The sequence below is a fragment of the Eptatretus burgeri genome, chromosome 9, assembly GCF_056783735.1.
Source record: "Eptatretus burgeri isolate ZD-2024b chromosome 9, Ebu_testis_v1, whole genome shotgun sequence".
Lineage (NCBI taxonomy): Eukaryota > Metazoa > Chordata > Myxini > Myxiniformes > Myxinidae > Eptatretus > Eptatretus burgeri.
This window is the reverse complement of record NC_140969.1, coordinates 33,557,280-33,577,135: the sequence shown is the minus strand read 5'-3', so window position 1 is coordinate 33,577,135 and position 19,856 is coordinate 33,557,280. Positions and strand designations below refer to the sequence as shown.

The 19,856-nt window shown below is 44.6% G+C and overlaps 2 protein-coding genes across 8 annotated transcripts in view; one reads left to right on the top strand and one right to left on the bottom strand.

Moving 5' to 3' along the window:
• TUBGCP6 (tubulin gamma complex component 6) overlaps window positions 1-2,144 on the bottom strand; it is a 141,568-nt gene extending 139,424 nt beyond the window's left edge. For 3 of the 6 annotated variants that reach the window (XM_085894654.1, XM_085894658.1, XM_085894659.1), the window contains exon 1: window positions 515-700. The gene's annotated coding sequence lies outside the window, so the exon portion shown is untranslated. The other 3 variants (XM_085894657.1, XM_085894655.1, XM_085894656.1) reach the window with 3 other exon arrangements.
• Window positions 2,145-2,316: 172 nt separating this feature from the next.
• The window catches only part of LOC147019870 (uncharacterized), a 60,737-nt gene continuing 43,197 nt past the window's right edge, over window positions 2,317-19,856 (top strand). For both annotated transcript variants that reach the window (XM_085894652.1, XM_085894651.1), the window contains exons 1-4: window positions 2,317-2,465; window positions 2,794-2,972; window positions 4,775-4,834; window positions 12,956-13,015. In XM_085894652.1, coding sequence (XP_085750778.1) covers window positions 2,895-2,972; window positions 4,775-4,834; window positions 12,956-13,015 — 198 coding nt within the window. In that variant the 5' untranslated portion in view covers window positions 2,317-2,465; window positions 2,794-2,894. The remainder of the gene's footprint in view (window positions 2,466-2,793; window positions 2,973-4,774; window positions 4,835-12,955; window positions 13,016-19,856) is intronic.

Below are 19,856 nucleotides of genomic sequence, written 5' to 3'. Positions count from 1 at the left end.
CTGTCTGTCTGTGTCTGTCTGTCTGTGTCTGTCTGTCTGTGTCTGTCTGTCTGTGTCTGTCTGTCTGTGTCTGTCTGTCTGTGTCTGTCTGTCTGTGTCTGTCTGTCTGTGTCTGTCTGTCTGTGTCTGTCTGTGTGTGTCTGTCTGTGTGTGTCTGTCTGTGTGTGTCTGTTTGTGTGTGTCTGTCTGTCTGTGTGTGTCTGTTTGTGTGTCTGTCTGTGTGTGTCTGTCTGTGTGTGTCTGTCTGTGTGTGTCTGTCTGTGTGTGTCTGTCTGTGTGTGTCTGTCTGTGTGTGTCTGTCTGTGTGTGTCTGTGTGTGTCTGTGTGTGTCTGTGTGTGTCTGTGTGTGTCTGTGTGTGTCTGTGTGTGTCTGTGTTTGTCTGTGTGTGTCTGTGTGTGTCTGTGTTTGTCTGTGTGTGTGTGTGTGTGTGTAAATTGTGTTCACATCACAACCTTCGAGAGAGAACATGCACGAATAGCAAAAGAGCCGCAAAGACAAAGTAAACGCACTCACAATCAATTTTCGTTGGAATCGCTCGGCTGGTGCGAAACAACGGTCAGGCAAGCATTATTCCTGAAAAGGAGAAACTGTCAAAAAGAACAAAAATTCCCCAAATTCCCAGGATGTGATGGGAGGGAGGTCAAATAAATTGTGACACCATGTAACATCAGTAATACTGCAGCTTGTCAGCCATCCAGGTCTCACCGGAAGTGCATCCTTTATTTTTCTAGTTCCGTTTGGAAAACCAACAACAACAACAACACTAAAGCTTTTTCTGAATTGCATTTCAAACATACATTACAAACACAATCCCCATCGCACGTTATTCCATGAAGCCGAGTTAATTTTACTCACGATCGGATGTGGTAATTATGTTTATCATTGCGACAATTTACAATAATAACCATTATTATTATAATTATCACCATCGTTGCTTTATTCCCTCGAGCGCCGATGAATATGTTTCCGGAGCGTTGTTTACATCGCCCCGAACACCGCTCGAGTACAGAATTATGTAATTAATGAGAAGCTTCGATCTGATCTGATCCTTCACGTTTTGCTTTGATTTACACCAAAAGCAGTTGAGCTGACAAAACTTGCGCAGTCGAAGATGCTGATATGAATAACACCGCCTGATCCGACACACACCGGACAAAAATGGATCACCAACTACAGTAATTTTTCGATCCTCGTGGAGGATCTCAAAGTCTTACTCACGTTGTTGTTCTTCATCTTCTTCTTGTGGACTTTTTTGTTGAATCACAACCTACAGTTTTCATCGAAACTTCCTGAAACTTGGCGTATATATGTAAAAATACCCTGCGCAGACAGTAACTATCTCCGATTTTGAAAATTCCTCCGAGAAAAAAAAGTTTTGACGTCAAAATATCTCCGCTCATGGAAATCGCCTAAAAAATTATCTCAAACTCGGCAAGCTTTTTGAATTGTTTGCGGGAATCGAACGGGGCATTAGCAGAGATGAATTACCGCACGTATGATACGTCACTATGACGTCATATCTATTTTTATGACGTCATTCCTATTTTTTGACATTTTTTGGTTCACAACCCAGAGTTTTCATCGGATCTTCGTGAAACTTGCCATGTATATGCAGAAAGCCCACGCGCAGGCAGTAACCATCTCCGATTTTGGAAATTCTTCCTAGAAAAAAAGACTTGACGTCATAATATCGCCGATAATGGAAATCGCCCATTCCATTATCTCCGAAACTCGGCAAGCTGTTTGAATTTTGTTCGCGGGAATCAAGCCGGGCATTAGCACAGATAATTTATCGCAAACCTGATACATCACAATGACGTCATATTCGTTTTTATGACGTCATCATTAAGAGGACGAGGATATTAGCTCATTTGAGCTTGTTGAAGGTAAAAAGGCATCGCCCTCACATGTAATCATCTTCATACGGCTTGTGTCAACGAGACGGAAGATCGGCCGTTGAGGTTTTTTTTTTCCTCAGACACCCAAACCAACATGCAATGGCGTTGCATGAGGTGTTGGTTTCCGAGAAGGTTAAACGTCAAGTTCACGTCGACTCGCGATTTAATTCCTCACAGAATTGTGACCCACGTCCTCATCTCGATGAAGGAGCTCAATGCCTCATTACCTCATGTAAATGTGCCTTCTGTGGAAGGGATCCTCAACCTGCTGTCCCAACTTGAGTGCGGCTCAGAATCTATCATCTATCATCTCCGGCTCCACCGCAGATTGGGAGTCTTCAGTTATCCCATAATGCCGTGCGCGCCGCCATGTTGGTTGTCGTCATTACCATGGCAACGATAGTATCAGAAGCTCTACAATCTCGCACGGTTATCTCGTTATTCTGACTTACCGCAATATGGGAGGTTTATGCTAATTCCTTGGCCTTGTTAGGTTTTGTTTACCTTTTTTCGTATTTTTCGCTTGTAAATATTTCGGTTTTCGCTTGCCGCGCACTGCATCATGGGTAATAGAACCCTTTCTTTCAGTGAGGTGTTACTCTGTCTGTGTAAACATTTTTCTCAGAGAAAGGTTATAAATCTTAAATGATTGATGAGTTTGTGTACAGAAGTGTTTTCGGCACCCACAAAAAAAAATTAGAATAAACCAAAAATTTATTTCTTCAAAATGCCGACGGAATAGATGAGAACAGCAGCAGTCAACGCCGGGAATCCTGGCGAGTAAACGATATAAAGTGTGTCGATTAACCTCATTCTGTGACAATGTAACGAGTTAAAGGTGCAATGACAATGGATATATATATCACCTTTTAATTTTGCATGCTGTGCCTGCAGCTTAATCACGTCTGACGTCACAAGGGGAATTGACGTCACAGAGGAGTCGAGCTGTTATTGTTGCCGTGACGACCAGTTCCAATCCAGTGCCCGTTTGCACGATGGATTGGGCGGACGTTCTTCTGATCTCTCTGAACGTCGTGTGTTTCTTCGGGTTTTACCGTAGGGGCCTGTTCACGGTAAGTGACCTGACAAGGTGGGAATACTTGGGGTCATCAAAGAGGTTGTAAAGTGGATTGAACAAGAGACATTGAGTTTGTTAATACTGCGTTTTGAACTTTACACCTCGAACCATTCTTATCCTGACGAAGCACTTTTATCTGTGAATTTAACTTTTTGAACCACCTTCCTCGCTCTGTCTGACTTGACAAGATGAGATAATGGTTAAATTGTAATTGAACTTTATTGTACACGAGCACACCAGCAAGGGCACCTGGGGTTGTCCTGGAGAAAAATTGAGAGGAAAAAGGGGGGGGGAGTTGGAGAGTTGGAGGGTTGGTAGGGTGGAAGGTTTGTCAGGTCTGGGGGGGGGGTGTGGAAGAATTTGAGGGCCAGGAGAATTGGAGGGAGAGGGGCAGGAGAGTCAGTGGGCCAAGGGCTGGGGAGGGGGTCGCTGGACAACTTCCATGGTGGGGGTGGGGGGGGGGAGAGGGAAGAGAAGTGCCAGTGTGTGTGTGTGTGTGTTACAAGGACCAATTGACTCGATTTTGGTGAAGATCCGAATCCGGATACTATAATTTTTTTCGTGATTCTTCACCGTTGAGCGATAGGGCCAAAAACGATATACAGCACGATATCTCAAAGAGTGGTGGATGGATTATGACAAAACCTGGTGGACAGGTTGAGTGTGACAAGAAAGAATTAATTTGATTTTGGTGAAGATCTGGATACGAGAATCATTTTTTATTTTTTAATTGTTTCTTCACCATTGATAAATGGGTCCAAAACAAGACTTATCAAAAGGTAGGGAATGGATTTTGAAAAATATTTGGTGGATGAGTTGGGTAGGTGACAAGAACAAGCCGATTACATTTTGGTTAAGGTCTGGATGCAGATCTGACTTATCAATGGGATACAAAATTTACCCTTCAGCATGTAATGGTGGAGGTTTGCATTCAACCTCCTGTCGTTCTAGTTTCACTTTATTCTCCTATAGTGAGGAAGTGTATACACTTTTCTTTGATCTTGTCTGCTTTTCACATCACTTTCAACATCTTATATCACCACCTTAACATAATCTCACAGGATATTCCATAATATAGGTCATGCACCCCTCGGCCTAGAGGGAGGGAACTCTCAAGAAGGTACAAGGAAATATAAAGGTACCTTGGTGGGTCGGAATCTCTGCAGCTTCAACAAGGAGCTGATACTCTGGGTCCCCCGTTTTATGGGCGTGAACAGGAATAGGTGATTAATATGAAAGTTCAATGTTGAACGGGTTTTTGAAATATCGGGTACACAACACAAGGTGTGTGACCATTGGCAACTCAAGGATGGGCCATTACGATGTTTGTTTCTTCCCCTCCATTGCCAAACTCTGAAACTCTTTCCCTTCTCATGTCTTCACAAACACTTATCACCTTCCCTCATCAAAAAGCAGATTTTTTATTTTCTCAAAAACTCTTTGACTGTTCTCCCTTTTCTTACTTTTCTATCAATGCAGTTCTTTTATTTCAGGCTTCACTTCGATGAGGACTATTTTGTCCGTGGCTGAAGCCTTGGGCACACACACACAAAAATTTTTTTTCATAATTTAATGTGTAATAGATATCTGTAATATGAAAGCTAAATGTTCAACTGTTTTTAAGATATTGTGTACACAAAAGTCCATGGACGGATGATCAGTCGGTCGGTTGGAGCTCATTTTTACGTCCCTCGATTCCGACCTTGTCTGAGGGGCTGGAGACAACGAGTGCAAGGAATTCACCAAAAACACTTCATATAATTCTCGTTCCTTGGTGTCCCTCTGTCTTCCCCACAGAAGCCACAAGGATTTTGGGATTGCCCTTGGGATGCAATCTCCACGATCTTTCCTTCAAAGGTATGATGACACACATTACTCAACACACATACAACTGCATCAGCAACGCATTCACCTTCAGAATTATTCATTTATACAAAATATGTGGAGCAGAGATTGTGGAACCTCAGGAGACATTGAAGGGTACATGACCTGAATGAGTCACACAGCAGATTTTTTTCAGCCTCAGCTGATGAAGTCTCCGGAGGCATTATGTTTTCGGGTTGTCTGTCCGTACGTACGTCTGTCCATGCTCATTATTTTCTGATTTCTCTCCAACTGCTTCGCCCATTGACACAAAATTTTTACCAAAGGAGTGGCTACTCGCGTATAATGTTTTAATGATAATCATGACGTCGTTGGTCATGTGATGTAGCAGCCATGCTGGAAAAAGGAAAAACTTTGGACCTTTGTATCTCTGAAACCGCTCCATGGAAAAAATTGAAACTTGACACAGTCATGTCAAGTACTCGCCATGGCAAACAAGTGTGATTTTTTTTTGATGATGTCAAAGGTGGCTTTGTTGTGATGTCATATTTGCAGACATCGAACGCTTTATCTGATCAGTATGAAAACTTTTGAGGGTCATCTTGGGCTAACTTGTCTGGGGGGAAAAAATTGATGACGTCACCGGTCACGTGGTTTGGCAGCCATATTGTTTTTAACATAAAAACCTTCAAAATCTTCTTCGACGAAACGGCTGAACAGAACGAGCTAAAACTTTACAGGTATGGTCGCCTATCCATGAGGAACAAAAAGTTCTCCGCCCCCCTTTTGATGTACGACACATCGTTTGGCAGCCATATTGGATTCTCCACCGATGATGTCATAGGTCACATGATTTGGCAGCGATGATTTTTTTGAAAACTAAATATTAAAAAATCTTCTTCCACAGACAGTTTAACAGATCCAGGGGAAACTTCACCCAAATGTTCCCCAAAATTTGGGAATACCAGGGTGTTCATGAATAACTCATAGGTTCTGTGGTCTGGCAACCACATTGGATTGAACAAAAATATTTAAAAAATACTTTGTCTTGAACCGCTTCATCAATCGAAGTGAAGCGTCATAATTATGATCTCGTAGTCATGAGGAATATGACCACACATACATGAACCTGTAATAACCATTATTATTATGATAATAATTTCATAATATTTCAACAGCTTGGTGTTGTGAGGGTTAGGGTTAGCTTGGTTTGTTAGCTAACAGCTTGGTTAATATTTCAACCTGATTGGACACATCGACTCAGCTTCATCACGAGAGATTCCAATGATCTGGAAAGCCTTGCTTTCCATGGCTTCAAGCTCAGCAAGGTATGAGGCAGGATTGCCAGCCAGGAGGGGAGAGCAGCACTCCATCAAGCTCTGGATGAAAACCTTGTTTGTGGAGAGTGCCTCAGGTGTGCCAGGGAAGGACTTCACACAATGGAGAGTGCCCAGTCGGCATCTGGCTTTTGCAGCCAACTGTGAAATGTGGCTTGCCCAAGAGAGATCATGATTGAGAATGAGATCAAAGAGTATAAATGCCTGAACTTCTTAGAGAGGGTTGTTGAGAAAGTAGATGGGAGGGTTTGTAGTTTGGTCCTTTCAGAGAGAGAGAGAGAGAGAGAGCAGCAGGAGAGAGAGAGAGAGAGAGAGAGCAGCAGGAGAGAGAGAGAGAGAGAGAGAGCAGCGGGAGAGAGAGAGAGAGAGAGAGAGAGAGAGAGAGAGAGAGAGAGAGAGAGAGACAGAGAGACAGAGATGTAGAGAGAGAGAGAGAGAGAGAGAGAGCAGCAGAGCAGCAGGAGAGAGAGAGAGCAGCAGAGCAGCAGGAGAGAGAGAGAGCAGCAGAGCAGCAGGGGTGAGAGAGAGAGAGAGAGAGAGAGAGAGAGAGAGAGAGAGAGAGAGAGAGAGCAGCAAGAGAGAGAGAGAGAGAGAGCAGCAAGAGAGAGAGAGAGAGCAGCAAGAGAGAGAGAGCAGCAAGAGAGAGAGAGAGAGAGAGAGAGAGAGAGAGCAGCAAGAGAGAGAGAGAGAGAGAGAGCAGCAAGAGAGAGAGCAGCAAAAGAGAGAGAGAGAGAGAGAGAGAGAGAGAGAGAGCGCAGCAAAAGAGAGAGAGAGAGCAGCGAGAGAGAGAGAGAGAGAGAGAGAGAGAGAGAGAGAGAGAGAGAGAGAGAGAGAGAGAGAGAGAGAGAGAGAGAGAGAGAGAGAGAGAGAGAGAGAGAGAGAGAGAGAGAGAGAGAGAGAGAGAGAGAGAGAGAGAGAGAGAGAGAGAGAGAGAGAGAGAGAGAGAGAGAGAGAGAGAGAGAGAGAGAGAGAGAGAGAGAGAGAGAGAGAGAGAGAGAGAGAGAGAGAGAGAGAGAGAGAGAGAGAGAGAGAGAGAGAGAGAGAGCAGCAAAAGAGAGAGAGAGAGAGAGAGAGAGAGAGAGAGAGAGAGAGAGAGAGAGAGAGAGAGAGCAGCGAGAGAGAGAGAGAGCAGCGAGAGAGAGAGAGAGCAGAGAGAGCGAGAGCGAGAGCGAGAGAGAGAGAGAGAGCAGAGAGAGCGAGAGCGAGAGAGAGAGAAGCAGAGCAAGTTTTTAAGACATGTGAGCTGATGCTGTCCGATCCAGTTGGAAAGTCAGTCAAGGGTTGCCAGAAGCTTCCCAACTAAGAGCAGTTCGGTATGACTGGGAAGGAGAGAGAGAGAGACAGACAGAGACAGAGACAGACAGACAGAGACAGACAGAGACAGACGGAGAAGATTTGGAAGCAAACACATAATTGAGGCATTCAGCCTTCTCACAAGTGGAGTTGGCAGTGGTGCCATTTGGAGTGAGGGTGCATTTGGATGCACCAGAGACAGACATGATAATGTGACATCGGGTTTTAAGGCCCTGTCACACCTTGACGATTTAGCCAGCGTATGCCTGATGTATGCAAAATTTGGCGAAAACACTGGCACACGTCAAATACGTTATGGGTAAGTTTGTATACGTTAAGAGCACGCTGGCATATGTGGTAGTACGCTGGCATACGTCGTAGTACGCCGATGTGTTAGACAAATTTTCCATGCTTGAAATTTTTCGACGTATGCCAGCGTATGACTCGCACGTTCCGCATAATGCTGTGTCTGAATCAATAATATAATATAATATAATATGGTTAAAAGGCCAATAATATAATATAATTAATAGGCTGCCCCTCAACAATTTAAATCATAACCGCACTAGAAATTGAAGTGTCAACATCACCGTCATACCGAAGTAAAACAAAAAACCAGGGATTCTAGAACACTGACGCTAACCATTACATTGACGTGTTTCGACTTATGAATAACGTCCAAGTAACGTATGTTGACGTGTGTCAACGATCGCGTAGCGTGCCTACAACTTATGCCAGCGTATGCGGAACGTGTGTCATATGTAGAGAACGTCGAGAAATTTTCAAAATGCTGAAAATTTGTCGACGTATGCCAGCGTACTACGATGTATGCCAGCGTGCTATTAACGTATACAAAACTTACCCATAACGTATTCGACGTGTGCCAGCTTGGTTCGGCAAATTTTTCTTCCGTCGGCATACGCTGGCTAAAATGTCAAGGTGTGACAGTGGCTTGACACTTCGATGTCTAGTGCGGTTATGATTTGAATCGTCGAGCCACAGCCTATGAATAGCCTACGCCACGTGATCGTCGGTGATACGCTGCCGCGCTATGCATAAGTTAGACTATCGTTGGGCATAGGCTGTGAACGCCGAAAACACGCTCAGTATTCGTTGGTATAAGTTATCTATATGTGATTAAAACGTTCTGTGTACGTTACTAATACGTTATGCATACGTCCAACACGTTATTATACGCCCAAAACTTAAAAAAAAACATCAATAGTTCAGCGTACGCCAGCGTTTTACATACATTTTGAGACCTTGCCATACGCTGGCTAAAACGTCAAGGTGTGACAAGGCCTTTAGAGGTGGGAGAGTATTTTGAAGGTTTATTCTTGAGGTTGGACAGACTTTGTTTTCTGGCTCTCCTGAGAGGAGACACACTTGTTGCGAGCTTTGTGAATTGATCTGAGATTGCTTTGGTTGGATTTTCCTTCCAGGAGGAGAACTCCAAGTTGTTTGGTTTAAAGCAACTGCCTCACTACAGGATTCAGAGTTCCAAGGGTGTGAGCATGTGTAAGATAACTGAAGACGAGATGGAATGAATATGTGCATAAGAGAGATCAAGTTTCTGTGGAAGCATTCCCAGGCTGAATTAATATCAGGGGTGGTAAATGTAGGAGATCAGTCCTGAAGTGTGATGGCTGCTCACAGTCCTTGCCAGTTTGCTTGAGTCAACTGTCAAAGTCTCCGGCATTGAGGCTGTTCTCAGAGAATGGCCAGACAGGTGTTTACCATCACAAGTACATGATCAGATGACCCTATTGTGGCATCGGAAGAGCAAGATACATTGGCGGGGAAGTTGGTCATAACCAAAGGCAGAAAGGAAGATTTGCCATTTGGAGATATTCAGGTGGGAAAGTTTACAATTGAGTCAATCCCATGGAGTCACACAAAAGTCCTTTGCAGAAGTGCCATGGCTGCAGAGAGAGAGAGAGAGAGAGAGAGAGAGAGAGAGAGAGAGAGAGAGAGAGAGAGAGAGAGAGAGAGAGAGAGAGAGAGAGAGAGAGAGAGAGAGAGAGAGAGAGAGATAGATACCAACACCCAGCCATTTAACATGGTGACAATTGAAATCACAACATTTGAGGATGAGTGATTCAAAGTTGGTCCATGTCGTCTGAGAGAGATGTCGATGAAGTTGTCACAGTTGGGAGGATGGTACAACACACAGACTTTCATTAGGTGTGAGTGGAGGGGACGTCATAGCTAGAGAAACTCCTGGGTTTAGGGAGGTGTAATAGCAGCACACGGAGAGTGAGAAATGGAGTTCTTGACTGGCAGTGTAACTCCGCCACGAGGATTGGGTTTAGGTCGATCAAACAGGAAGATACAGTAGCCAGGGAGAGACAAATGAGTCAGGGATGTGTTGAGGGAGGATTGATTCTGTGGGAGGAAATGAGAAAAGGCAATTTTGTTCTGATCAGACAAACCTTAGTCAAGTAATGAGGTTTGCTGAAAATGTTAAAATGTCTGGAATTGGGTCATGACCATAAAAATTACGTCTTGGTCAAACAATTATAACAACTCCACATACTATAATATATTCACATTATTGGTGCATAATTTAATTCTGAAAGTCCCAGCTGGCTCTAAGATACAGCTTGAAAATTGATACAGCTCAGAAATTGGGAGTGTTGGGAGTGTTGGGAGTGCAGGAAGAAAAAAGAAAAACTTTTTTTTTCCAAATGGTGGTTTAGTATCCTGAGGGGTCTAAGAAACTCTGTGGTACCATTGAAAATTGGGGGTGCTAATTTTAGAAAGAAACCTGACAACAACAATAAGCCTTCCACTATCCTATGGAGGCTTAATGATGAAATTGCAGAGGTCAACATTAGAGAAGGTAGCAAGGATTGTGATATACAAGGGCCACACTGAAAGTCATCAGCATGTTTATTGTGCAGTAAAACAAAGGTACATGTGAGATAACTGATGTTGTCAATGGCAACTGGATATACCACATTACTTTTGTAAAAAATCTCCAGAACATTCAGCACATTTCTGCCAGCGCTGCACGAGCTTAAAAATCCTGCTGTGGTAGAAATCCGTTCCAACAGGTCGCAACAGCTCTGCATGGCTATCTGGACTGCCTCGTTATTTTAATATTGCTGGTCTCTCGTGTGATATTTAAAGGGCTCAAACATATGGTAGTCTAAGAAGGCCAAGTCTAAACTGTACGGGAGATGGGCCAGCACTTCCCAGCCATTCTTTGAGATTTCCTCCAATGGCAGACATGCAGTTTGCGGTCTGGCATTGTCATGTTGAAAGATTCCAGCTTTTTTCATCAGGCACTTTTCCTGAAGTGCACATTTCAGTTTCTTGAGCGTCTGAACGTAGCGAGCCATGTTTTACGCAGTTTCCATTTTGGTAGGAAATCGACCATTATTCATCCTTTGGCATCCCAGAAGATGGTTCACACATTTTATTTACGTATTGTTTACTGCTTTTTTTGCCCCTCTTTGCCCCCCCCCACCCTCTCCTCGCTCCCCCATCCCTCCTCACTCCCCTCTGCTTCCTCACTCCCCCACCTCTCCTTGGTCTCCCTACCTCTTCCCTCCTCAACAACTCTCTCCCCCGTTATCTTTCTCCCCCCCCCTCCCACCCCCTTAATATACCCGTCATCCGGACGGTGGTTATGTCTGGAGAGACCCTCCCCTCACACTGCCTTAACTTGCTCTCTCGTCACGCTACCTTTCCTTGACATATCTGGATGGTGGTTATCTCCGGACGTGTCCATACGGTGGTTATGTTCGGTCGGACCCTCCCCTTACACTGCTTTCCCTTGCCCTCCCCTCACGCTGCCTTCCCTTTCTGTTCCCCCTTCCTTCCTCGCTCCCCACCCTGCCTCGCCCTCTCCCTGCCTCAATCTCCCTTCATCTCCCTCCTCTTTCCCTCCTCTCCTCTCCTCTCCCCTCCTTCTTACTCCTCCTTAATATTCCTGTCAGCAAAGGGATGGGTTGTATTTGCTGGAACATAACTAAAAGGTTAAAAGGCCAAATTAACAGTGTTTGGGTTCTTGGTCACCTCCCTGATAAAGTCCTTCTTGCCCAGTTGCTCAGTTTGGTCGGATGGCCAGCTCCAGGAAGAGTCTGGGTAGTTCCATATTCTCTCCATTTCCTAATGATGGAGCTCAGAGCTCACAGGTCACATGCTTTGTACGCCATGTTGTTAAGCGGTTCCGAGCACTCCATTCCGTTGGAGTGCTTGCTCGAGCATTTTGAACCAAGCAAGCTGTTTACTCCCGGAACATTACTCTGGATTTGAAACGATTCTCAACGATACTGGACGCTGTGTCGTTCATCACATTAATGACGTACGTCACACTTCAGCGAACATGTACAATTAAATAAGTATTACAAATTCAGCCCAATGACCGCAATGACATATCTGTAACAATATTTTCAAGCGCAGAAACACGTTGTCTCATTGTGAATAACACCACGAATGCCCTGAATGAATAAGTTTGGAATTAATAAATTTCTCCCAGACAGGATTTCAAGCCATAAGCTTTGTTCTCTGTGCCGTTATGTAAACTGTGATAAAAATTCGGAGGAAAAAAAATTTAACCGAGTTGTTTGAATCACAAAAGTGTGATAACGCATACTGGAACACGCAATTGCAAATGACGTCACAGCCTGGTAATGTGTTCTGAAACTGAAAATGTGTTCAGTGCTGTGTTTGCTCACGTAAAATAAATAATTTAAATCACGGAAATGTTGAAAGACCGATGTACGTCTGCAGGGAGCCTTCCTCTACTTAAATATCGTGTGAGAATTGGTATTAATAAATAATGAACGATATGATCAAAGTCCGCCATTTTGTGTTTCCTTCAACAAATTCTTCACAATTAATTAATGCGTCACGAGTAAGATGTCACGTGATCGTTGTCTCATTTCCCTTTATGTCAGTGAGGGAGTATATACTAATACTCTTTTCTTTGATCTTGTCTGACTGCTCTTCACATCTCTTTCAACATATTATATGAATCGCCTGAATGTAATCTCAAGACATTCCATGATAAAGTTCGTGCACCCTTCGACCGAGAGGAAGGTAACCCTCAGGAGGGTACAAGGAAACATAAAGGTACCTTGGTGGGTCCGAATCTCTGCAGCCTCAACAAGGAGCTGATACTCTGGGTCCCGTTTTATGGGTGTTAACAGGAACATATCTGTGTAATATGAAAGTTCAATATTGAACGGTTTTTGAAATATCCGGTACACAAGGCAAGTTGGTGAGATGGTTGCCATGGGAACAGAATTCAGCCAATCACACGGTGATCTAATTTGGTTGAGATAATTTCATGAGTAATAGATATCTGTAATATGAAAGCTAAATGTTCAACTATTTTTGAGATATTGTGTACACAATAGTCCATGGACGGATGATCGGTCGGTCGGTTTTAGCTCATTTTTACGTCCCTCGATTCCGACCTTGTCTGAGGGGCTGGAGACAACAAGCGCAAGCAATTCACCAAAAACACGTCATCTAATTCTCGATCCTTGGTGTCCCTCTGTCTTTCCCACAGAAGCCACGGGGATTTTGGGATTGCCTTTGGGATGCAATCTCCACGATCTTCCCTTCAAAGGTATGACGACACACAATAATCAACACACAAACAACTTCATCAGCAACACATTCACCTTCAGAATTATTAATTTGTACAAAATATGTGGAGCAGAGATTGTGGAACCTCAGGAGACATTTAAGAGTACATGACCCAAATGAGTCACACAACAGGGGGTTTTTTATGCCTCCGCTGACGAAGTCACCAGAGTCATTATGTTTTCGGGTTGTCCGTCCGTCCATACGTACGTACGTCCATGCAAATTATTTTCTCTGTTTTCTCTGCAACTGCTTATCCAATTGACATGAAATTTTCACCATCAGTGACTACTCATGTGGAATGTTTAAATGATAATCATGACGTCATAGGTCATGTGGTGTGGCAGCCATGTTGGAAAAAGGAAAAATTTTGGACCTCTGTATCTCTGAAACCGCTTCGTGGAAAAAATTGAAACTTGACACACGTGAAGTACTCGCCATTGGAAACAAGTGTGATGTTTTTTTTGATGATGTCTCAGGTGGCTTCCTTTTGACGTCATATTTGCATACGTTGAACGCTTTATCTGATCAGAATGAAAATTTTTAAGGGTCATCTCGGGCTAAGTTGAATGGGGAAAAAGAATGATGATGTCATCGGTCATGTTGTTTGGCAGCCATATTGTTTTTAGCAAAAAAACCCTTCAAAAATCTTCTCCATAACGACTGAACAGATTGAGGTGAAACTTTACACGTATGATCACCGATCCATGAGGAACAAAAAGTTCTCCATGCATGACATCATAGGTTACATCATTTGGCAACTATATGAAGAATATACATTAAAAAATCTTCTCCACAACTGTTTAAAAGATTGAGGGGAAACTTCACCCACATGTTCCCCAAGCCTTGGGGATACCAGGATGTTCACGAATAATTGATAGGTCACATGGTCTGGCAGCCATATTGGATTGAACAAAAATATTTAAAAAATACTTTGTCTTGAACCGCTTCATCAATCGAAGTGAAGCATCACGAATATGATGTAGTCGTCATGGGGAATATATATTTTAAATTTCAACCTGTTCGGACGCATGCTCTGACAGCAGAATTATTTAATATTATGAATCTGGGTTCAGGAATTAAAATCAAACTTTGTACAAGTATGTGTAATTACTAAATGATGTAATAATGTGTGTGCAGGCATATATGATGACGTCGTAATATCGAAAAATGCCTTTCTAGTTTTTATTTCAATACATAGTTCAGGCTCATGGAAGAGCAAGAACACAGCATGGATCAGGACGTAACATAACAAAAGGAACAGCAAGCAGGCGAAGGGGGAAATGCGAACAGCAGGGCGGAGGGAGAAAATATACGGAGATGAGCAAACAAGGATCCAGGATATGATGAGGGGTAGGGGAGAACGTAAAGGGTGGACATGATGGATGCAGAAACAAAATTGAGATGGTGGTGAACAGCTGTCTTGAAGACCTGTCGGGAAGAATTAGATTTAAAAGTGTGGAAGTTGGTTCCACAGGTGAGAAAAAGAGGAACAAATGAGTGGAGGGAGCAGTATTTCTGGATTTTTGCAGTTTCACAAGGAGGAGGATGCTTGTCTACACCATGCATCCTGCAGATACCTGGGGGCGGGGGGGGGGGGACAAAGCACAGAGAGGGCAGAGGATGTAAGACCAGAAAGGAGGTGGAAGACAGAGTCCACCGACCTGTCGGCGATGGTGAAGTGATAGGCCCATCGACTCATCTTCATTACGAGAGATACCAGTGATCTTGAAAGCCTTGCTTTCCATGGTGTCAAGCTGAGAAAGATGTGAGACAGGGTTGCCAGCGCAGAGTTGAGATCAGCACTCCATCAAGTTGAGGATGAAAGCCTTGTTTGTGGATAGTAGCTCAGGTGTGCCAAGGAAGGACTTCGCATGACGGAGGATGCGCAGTCGGCATCTGGCTTTGGCAGCCAACTTTGAAATGTGGCATGCCCAAGAGAGATCATGGCTGAGAGTGAGACCAAAGAGTAGAAATGCCTGAATTACTGAGAGAGGGTTGTTGAGAAAGTAGATGGGAGGGTTTGTGGTATGGTCCTTTCATAGAGAGAGTGAGTGTGCAGGATTTCTCAGGGTTAAAATACATACTTCAAGTGCTTGACCAGTTTCTGCTTTGGTCAAGGTCTGAAGAGAGAAGGAAGAGGCTGCTGCCTGTGTCAAAAGGATGATAAATGTCACGGCAGAGGGTGGAGTCATCAGCAAAGAGATGAAGAGGATTTTCCACAGTCAGAGAGATCATTGATGAAGATTAGGAATAATATGGGGCCGAGAACACTGCCTTGGGGTACTCCAGTCTTGACAGGGAGAGGAGATGAAAGGATTTTGTTGAGAACCACATGTTGGCTACAAGAGTGGAGGAAGTCATCAATCTAAGAGTGGAATTGACCTTTGATTCCATTGGGAGATGGTGTGGAGAGTAAGTTAGGATGCCAGACTGCATAGAAAGCTTGAGATACGTCCAAATATATGGCCCTGATGTCATTAATGATATTGAGGGCCTCCATCCATTGATGGGAGAATAGAAGCAGCATGTCCAAGGTAGAGTGACCAGGTCTGAATCCAAATTGATGACCTGAGATGAGGCTAGCTGTTGTAGAAAAGGAATAATTTTATGTCAACTGCGATGATGGATCCATGTCCTTGCTGATGATTGAAAGTAAGTTAACTTGTCTGTAGTTAAGAGGATCTGTTTTTGCACCTTTGTATGTGATGCCATGATGTTGGCTGATTTCCAAGCAGATGGAAGATGACCTGTGGTAAATGACAAGATGAAAAGGACAGAGAGAGGAAGTGCCTCCTCTGACCATGCACTGTGGACGCCCTCAGTTTTCCTCGCCCCTTCCCCCTATTAGGGACTGCGTTTGTGTTGGTATGTCGACCTGGCCTGGAAATCGAGAGGTCGAAACCACCTCATACTTGCTCTCTCTTTCTGTGGACTTTCTAATTTCCTCAGGGAATGATTCTGATGGTGCCTGTTTTGTGAGTATAATTAAGATTGTTGAAGTTTTAGTTTCTGGGTTGTGCTTTTACTCAAGTGCTTACCCTCATGGCAAACCTCAAACCTTGGACCATAACAATATGTTCAATGATTTGCGAGACGCGGCTCTAAGAGAGCTCCGCGTTCTTCTTCTTCTTCTTCTTCTTCTTCTTCTTCTTCTTCTTCTTCTTCTTCTTCTTCTTCTTCTTCTTCTTCTTCTTCTTCTTCTTCTTCCAAAACCTTTAGGACTCGGCTCTTTTATATACAGGATCTGGATCTCCTTAAATACTAAACACCTGTACACATCCTCGCATTGAGGGTGCCTTTTGAGAGCATCTATCATGAACCTTTAAATATATTTGGACATTTGCTTTAAAGTTTCGAAAAGTTCACGTTACTATTTAAAGATTATTCCATTTAATGTATTTCAATTTCGTAAATACACTATTTTCTCGTCATGATCGACGATCGTCCATGATGGACGTGATGTGACGGCACGTGACGAAATATCGGAAGTTGTTGTTTTTTTTTCTTCTTCTTCTTCTTCTTCTTCCTCTTCTTGTTATTGTTCTTCTTCTTCTGATGAAGACAAAACCTTTAGGACGCGGTTCTTGGACACATTTGTCCTTGTTATTGGAAGGAAGCTCACAGACCAGGAGTGTATAGGATCTGTTTTTGTTCCTTTCTTGTATATTTTTCATCCTCACATTCACATTGGCTATCTTCAAGCAGATGGGTGGCAGCCGAAAGTGAAGAATGGGCGAAAGAGAACATTCAGAGATTAAGGAAGAACAGTTGAACATAACTTGAGAACACAGGCACTGATGCCATTTTTAGAACACTCAATGACATTCCCGGGTCAGATTGCGGGAGAGTGTGGCAGAGTGGTGCTGAGGTGTCGTCCACCAGACGGCGGTCTCCTTGGGTTAACCTGAGGCGGTCCCTTTGGGTGGGAGCCTGGAATGTCCTATCCCGAAGAGAGGATGATCACCTGTCTCTGTTATCATCTGAGCTCAAGCGTTTGGACATCGGGATTGCAGCTCTCTCCTGTCGTCCTGTCGGGCGAAGAAGAATTTTGTCTCTGAAGGGACACTGGATACCATTGACCAGAGTTGCAGGGCCAGGCTGAATGGTAGAGCTGAGCTGTTCAGGGAGCTGAGGCGTAAAACTGTACGTGCGCTAAGGGTGGACAAGGAGGCCAATGTGCGAGGAATCTGTGAGGGGGTAGAGCATCACCTGTGGTCAAGTGATTTTCATCCTGCTTTCAGGAGAATTCGCGCGTTGCGTTCATCCAAGCCCATCCCTCGGTGTACTGCCGTTAGAGCAGAGGGTGGCAGGGTCTTGCGAGAGGAGTCCGAAGTGAAGGCCCACTGGTCCCGTTACTTTGAGCGGTTGTACCAGGCTGATCCACCAGCTGTCGAGTTGGACGTCAGGGGTGTTACAATCACTGTTGCTGATCCTCCAATCAACTGTGGTCCACCTTCGTTTGTGGAAACACAGTCTGCGGTGAACCGGTTGAAATGGGGTGAAGCTCCAGGGTTCTGTGGCATCCATGCTGAACATCTCAAGGCTGGTGAAAATGCTGCACTCGTGTCATTGCATGCAGTTCTGTGCTCTGCCTGGAACACAGGCATCATCCCAACTGACTGGAAGAGGGGCCTTGTTGTCCCTCTCTGGAAAGGGAAGGGTGATCCCGAAGACTGCACCAACTACCGAGGGGTGACACTGCTCTCAGTACCGGGCATGGTCTTTGCTCGAAATAATTCGTGATGGGGTTCGCCACCATCCGCTTGAGCTCCTGCGTCCAGAGCAGTCAAGCTTTACACCAAAGTGGTAAACGGCAGGGTTTCGGCAGGGGATGCTTGCAGCCTATGTTGATCTCTGTAGAGCGTTTGATTCAGTGAATCGGGATGCTCTCTGGAGGATTCTTGGTCTTCGTGAGGTGCCACCAAAACTGATCAATCTGATGTCTGAACTCGACTCTGATACTGAGAGTGCTGTGAGATGTGGTGGTACCATCTCTGACTTATTTCCAGTTGTTACTGGAGTTTGTTGGGGGTGTGTACTGGCCCCCACACTTTTCAGCACTTGTATGGACTGGATTCGGGGGGAGGATGTTGGAGAGATCAAGCTGTGGTGCATCATTTGGGAATGTCAAGATCTCTGACCTTGATTTTGCATATGATGCAGTCATCTTTGCGGAGACTTTAGATATCCTTTTGGCGGCCCTTGAGGTGCTGAATGAGGATTCGGAGCCGCTGGTATTACGGATTTCCTGGGTCTAAACTAAGATCCAGGCTTTCAATGACTTCTTTGATGCTGCTGTCCTGTCTGTGCCTGTTTGTGGTGAGGATGTTGAGGTCGTGGAGAGATTCACTTACCTTGGCAGTGATATTCATGTCTCTGCTGGCTGTGAGTCAGAGGTCAACAGACGTCTGGGTCGGGCCTGGGGAGTCATGGATTCACTGGATCATGGGGTGTGGCGCAGCCGGTACCTGTGAAGGAGGACGAAGGTCTGAGCTTCAGGTCCTCGGTGCTTCCAGTCTTGCTCTATGGATGTGAGACTTGGACTCTGACCAGGGATTTGAGATGGAGACTTAACTCCTTTGGTGCCAGGTCTCTTTGGAGAATCCTTGGCTATCGCTGCTCAAACTTTGTGTCCAACGAGCGGTTGCTGAGAGAGACTCAAATGAGATTTGTTACCTGCATAGTCCCTGAGCGTCAGCTGCGGCTGTATGGACATGTGGCTCACTTTCCTGACGCTGATCCTGCTCACCTGATTCTCAGCGAGGGAGTCTCGTGAGTGGAGGAGGCCAGTGGGCTGACCACGTGCCTCGTGGTTGCAGCAGGTTGATCGGCATCTCAAGAAGATAGGGATGGGCCAGGCATCTGCCTGGGGGATGGCCAGATGGAGGCCCCCTTGAGTATCGGCGGAAAGTGGACGCAGTGACGCGCTGCTCTGCCGCATGCTCCCATACCTGAACTGACCTGAATGACGCAGATTAAAAGCTGTGCAGAACTTTCTTTACTTTCTTGAGTGAAAATGTCAGTGACCAGGAAGTATTGGGTACGTGGGAATAAGATGAGGACTGGGAGTAATGGGTTGGGGATATGAGCCTTGTCTCAAATGAAGTGAGCTGTTCTGCCATTTAAGATGAGAAGGGATGGTGGGGGGGTGGGGGCACACACAAGATCCTCACTTTTAAAGGTGCCAGTAAGACTTAGAAGAAGGAGAAGCATTGTAGAGTTGAGCCTTCAGATATTTTTTTTCACTGGATGTTTTCATAATCATCTGAAAATGGACACTTCTGTTGTGAGATTTGTGGAAGTTGTCCTTTGCCAGGTTTGCAATTGCTGGTGAGAAAGCAAGATGTTTGATAGCCAATGCCTCTCTCGATAATTTGGTGCACCAGGACCGAGCTGATGGATATGTTAGTTGCAGATGAGATGGAATAAACCTGTCCATGAGATGGAGCAAACCTTTTTTTTTGAAAACTTTTCCAGGTGGAGCCAATGTCTGACAAAGAGGAGAGGGAAGTCCAATCCTCATACAAGAGGTTGATTGCAGTCCCTGCCATTCGGCCTGAATGAATAACCAGAATTTGCAATGCGGTGGTCACTCTTTAACCCCAGTCAGAGAGATGGTATTTCCACAAATAACATGGTCAGTAAAACCAAGCAGAGTAGTGGAAGAACAATCGAGTTTTGTTTGTAAGTTAGTCAATTCCCAAGTCCAGGAGGGAGGACATATGACATGCTGAGGTCAGGATTGGGTCAGTGCTGTGGAAAAGCAAAAGGTCTCTGCTGCATTGCCATTGATGGTTGTTGCAGTGGAAATTCCCAGCCAA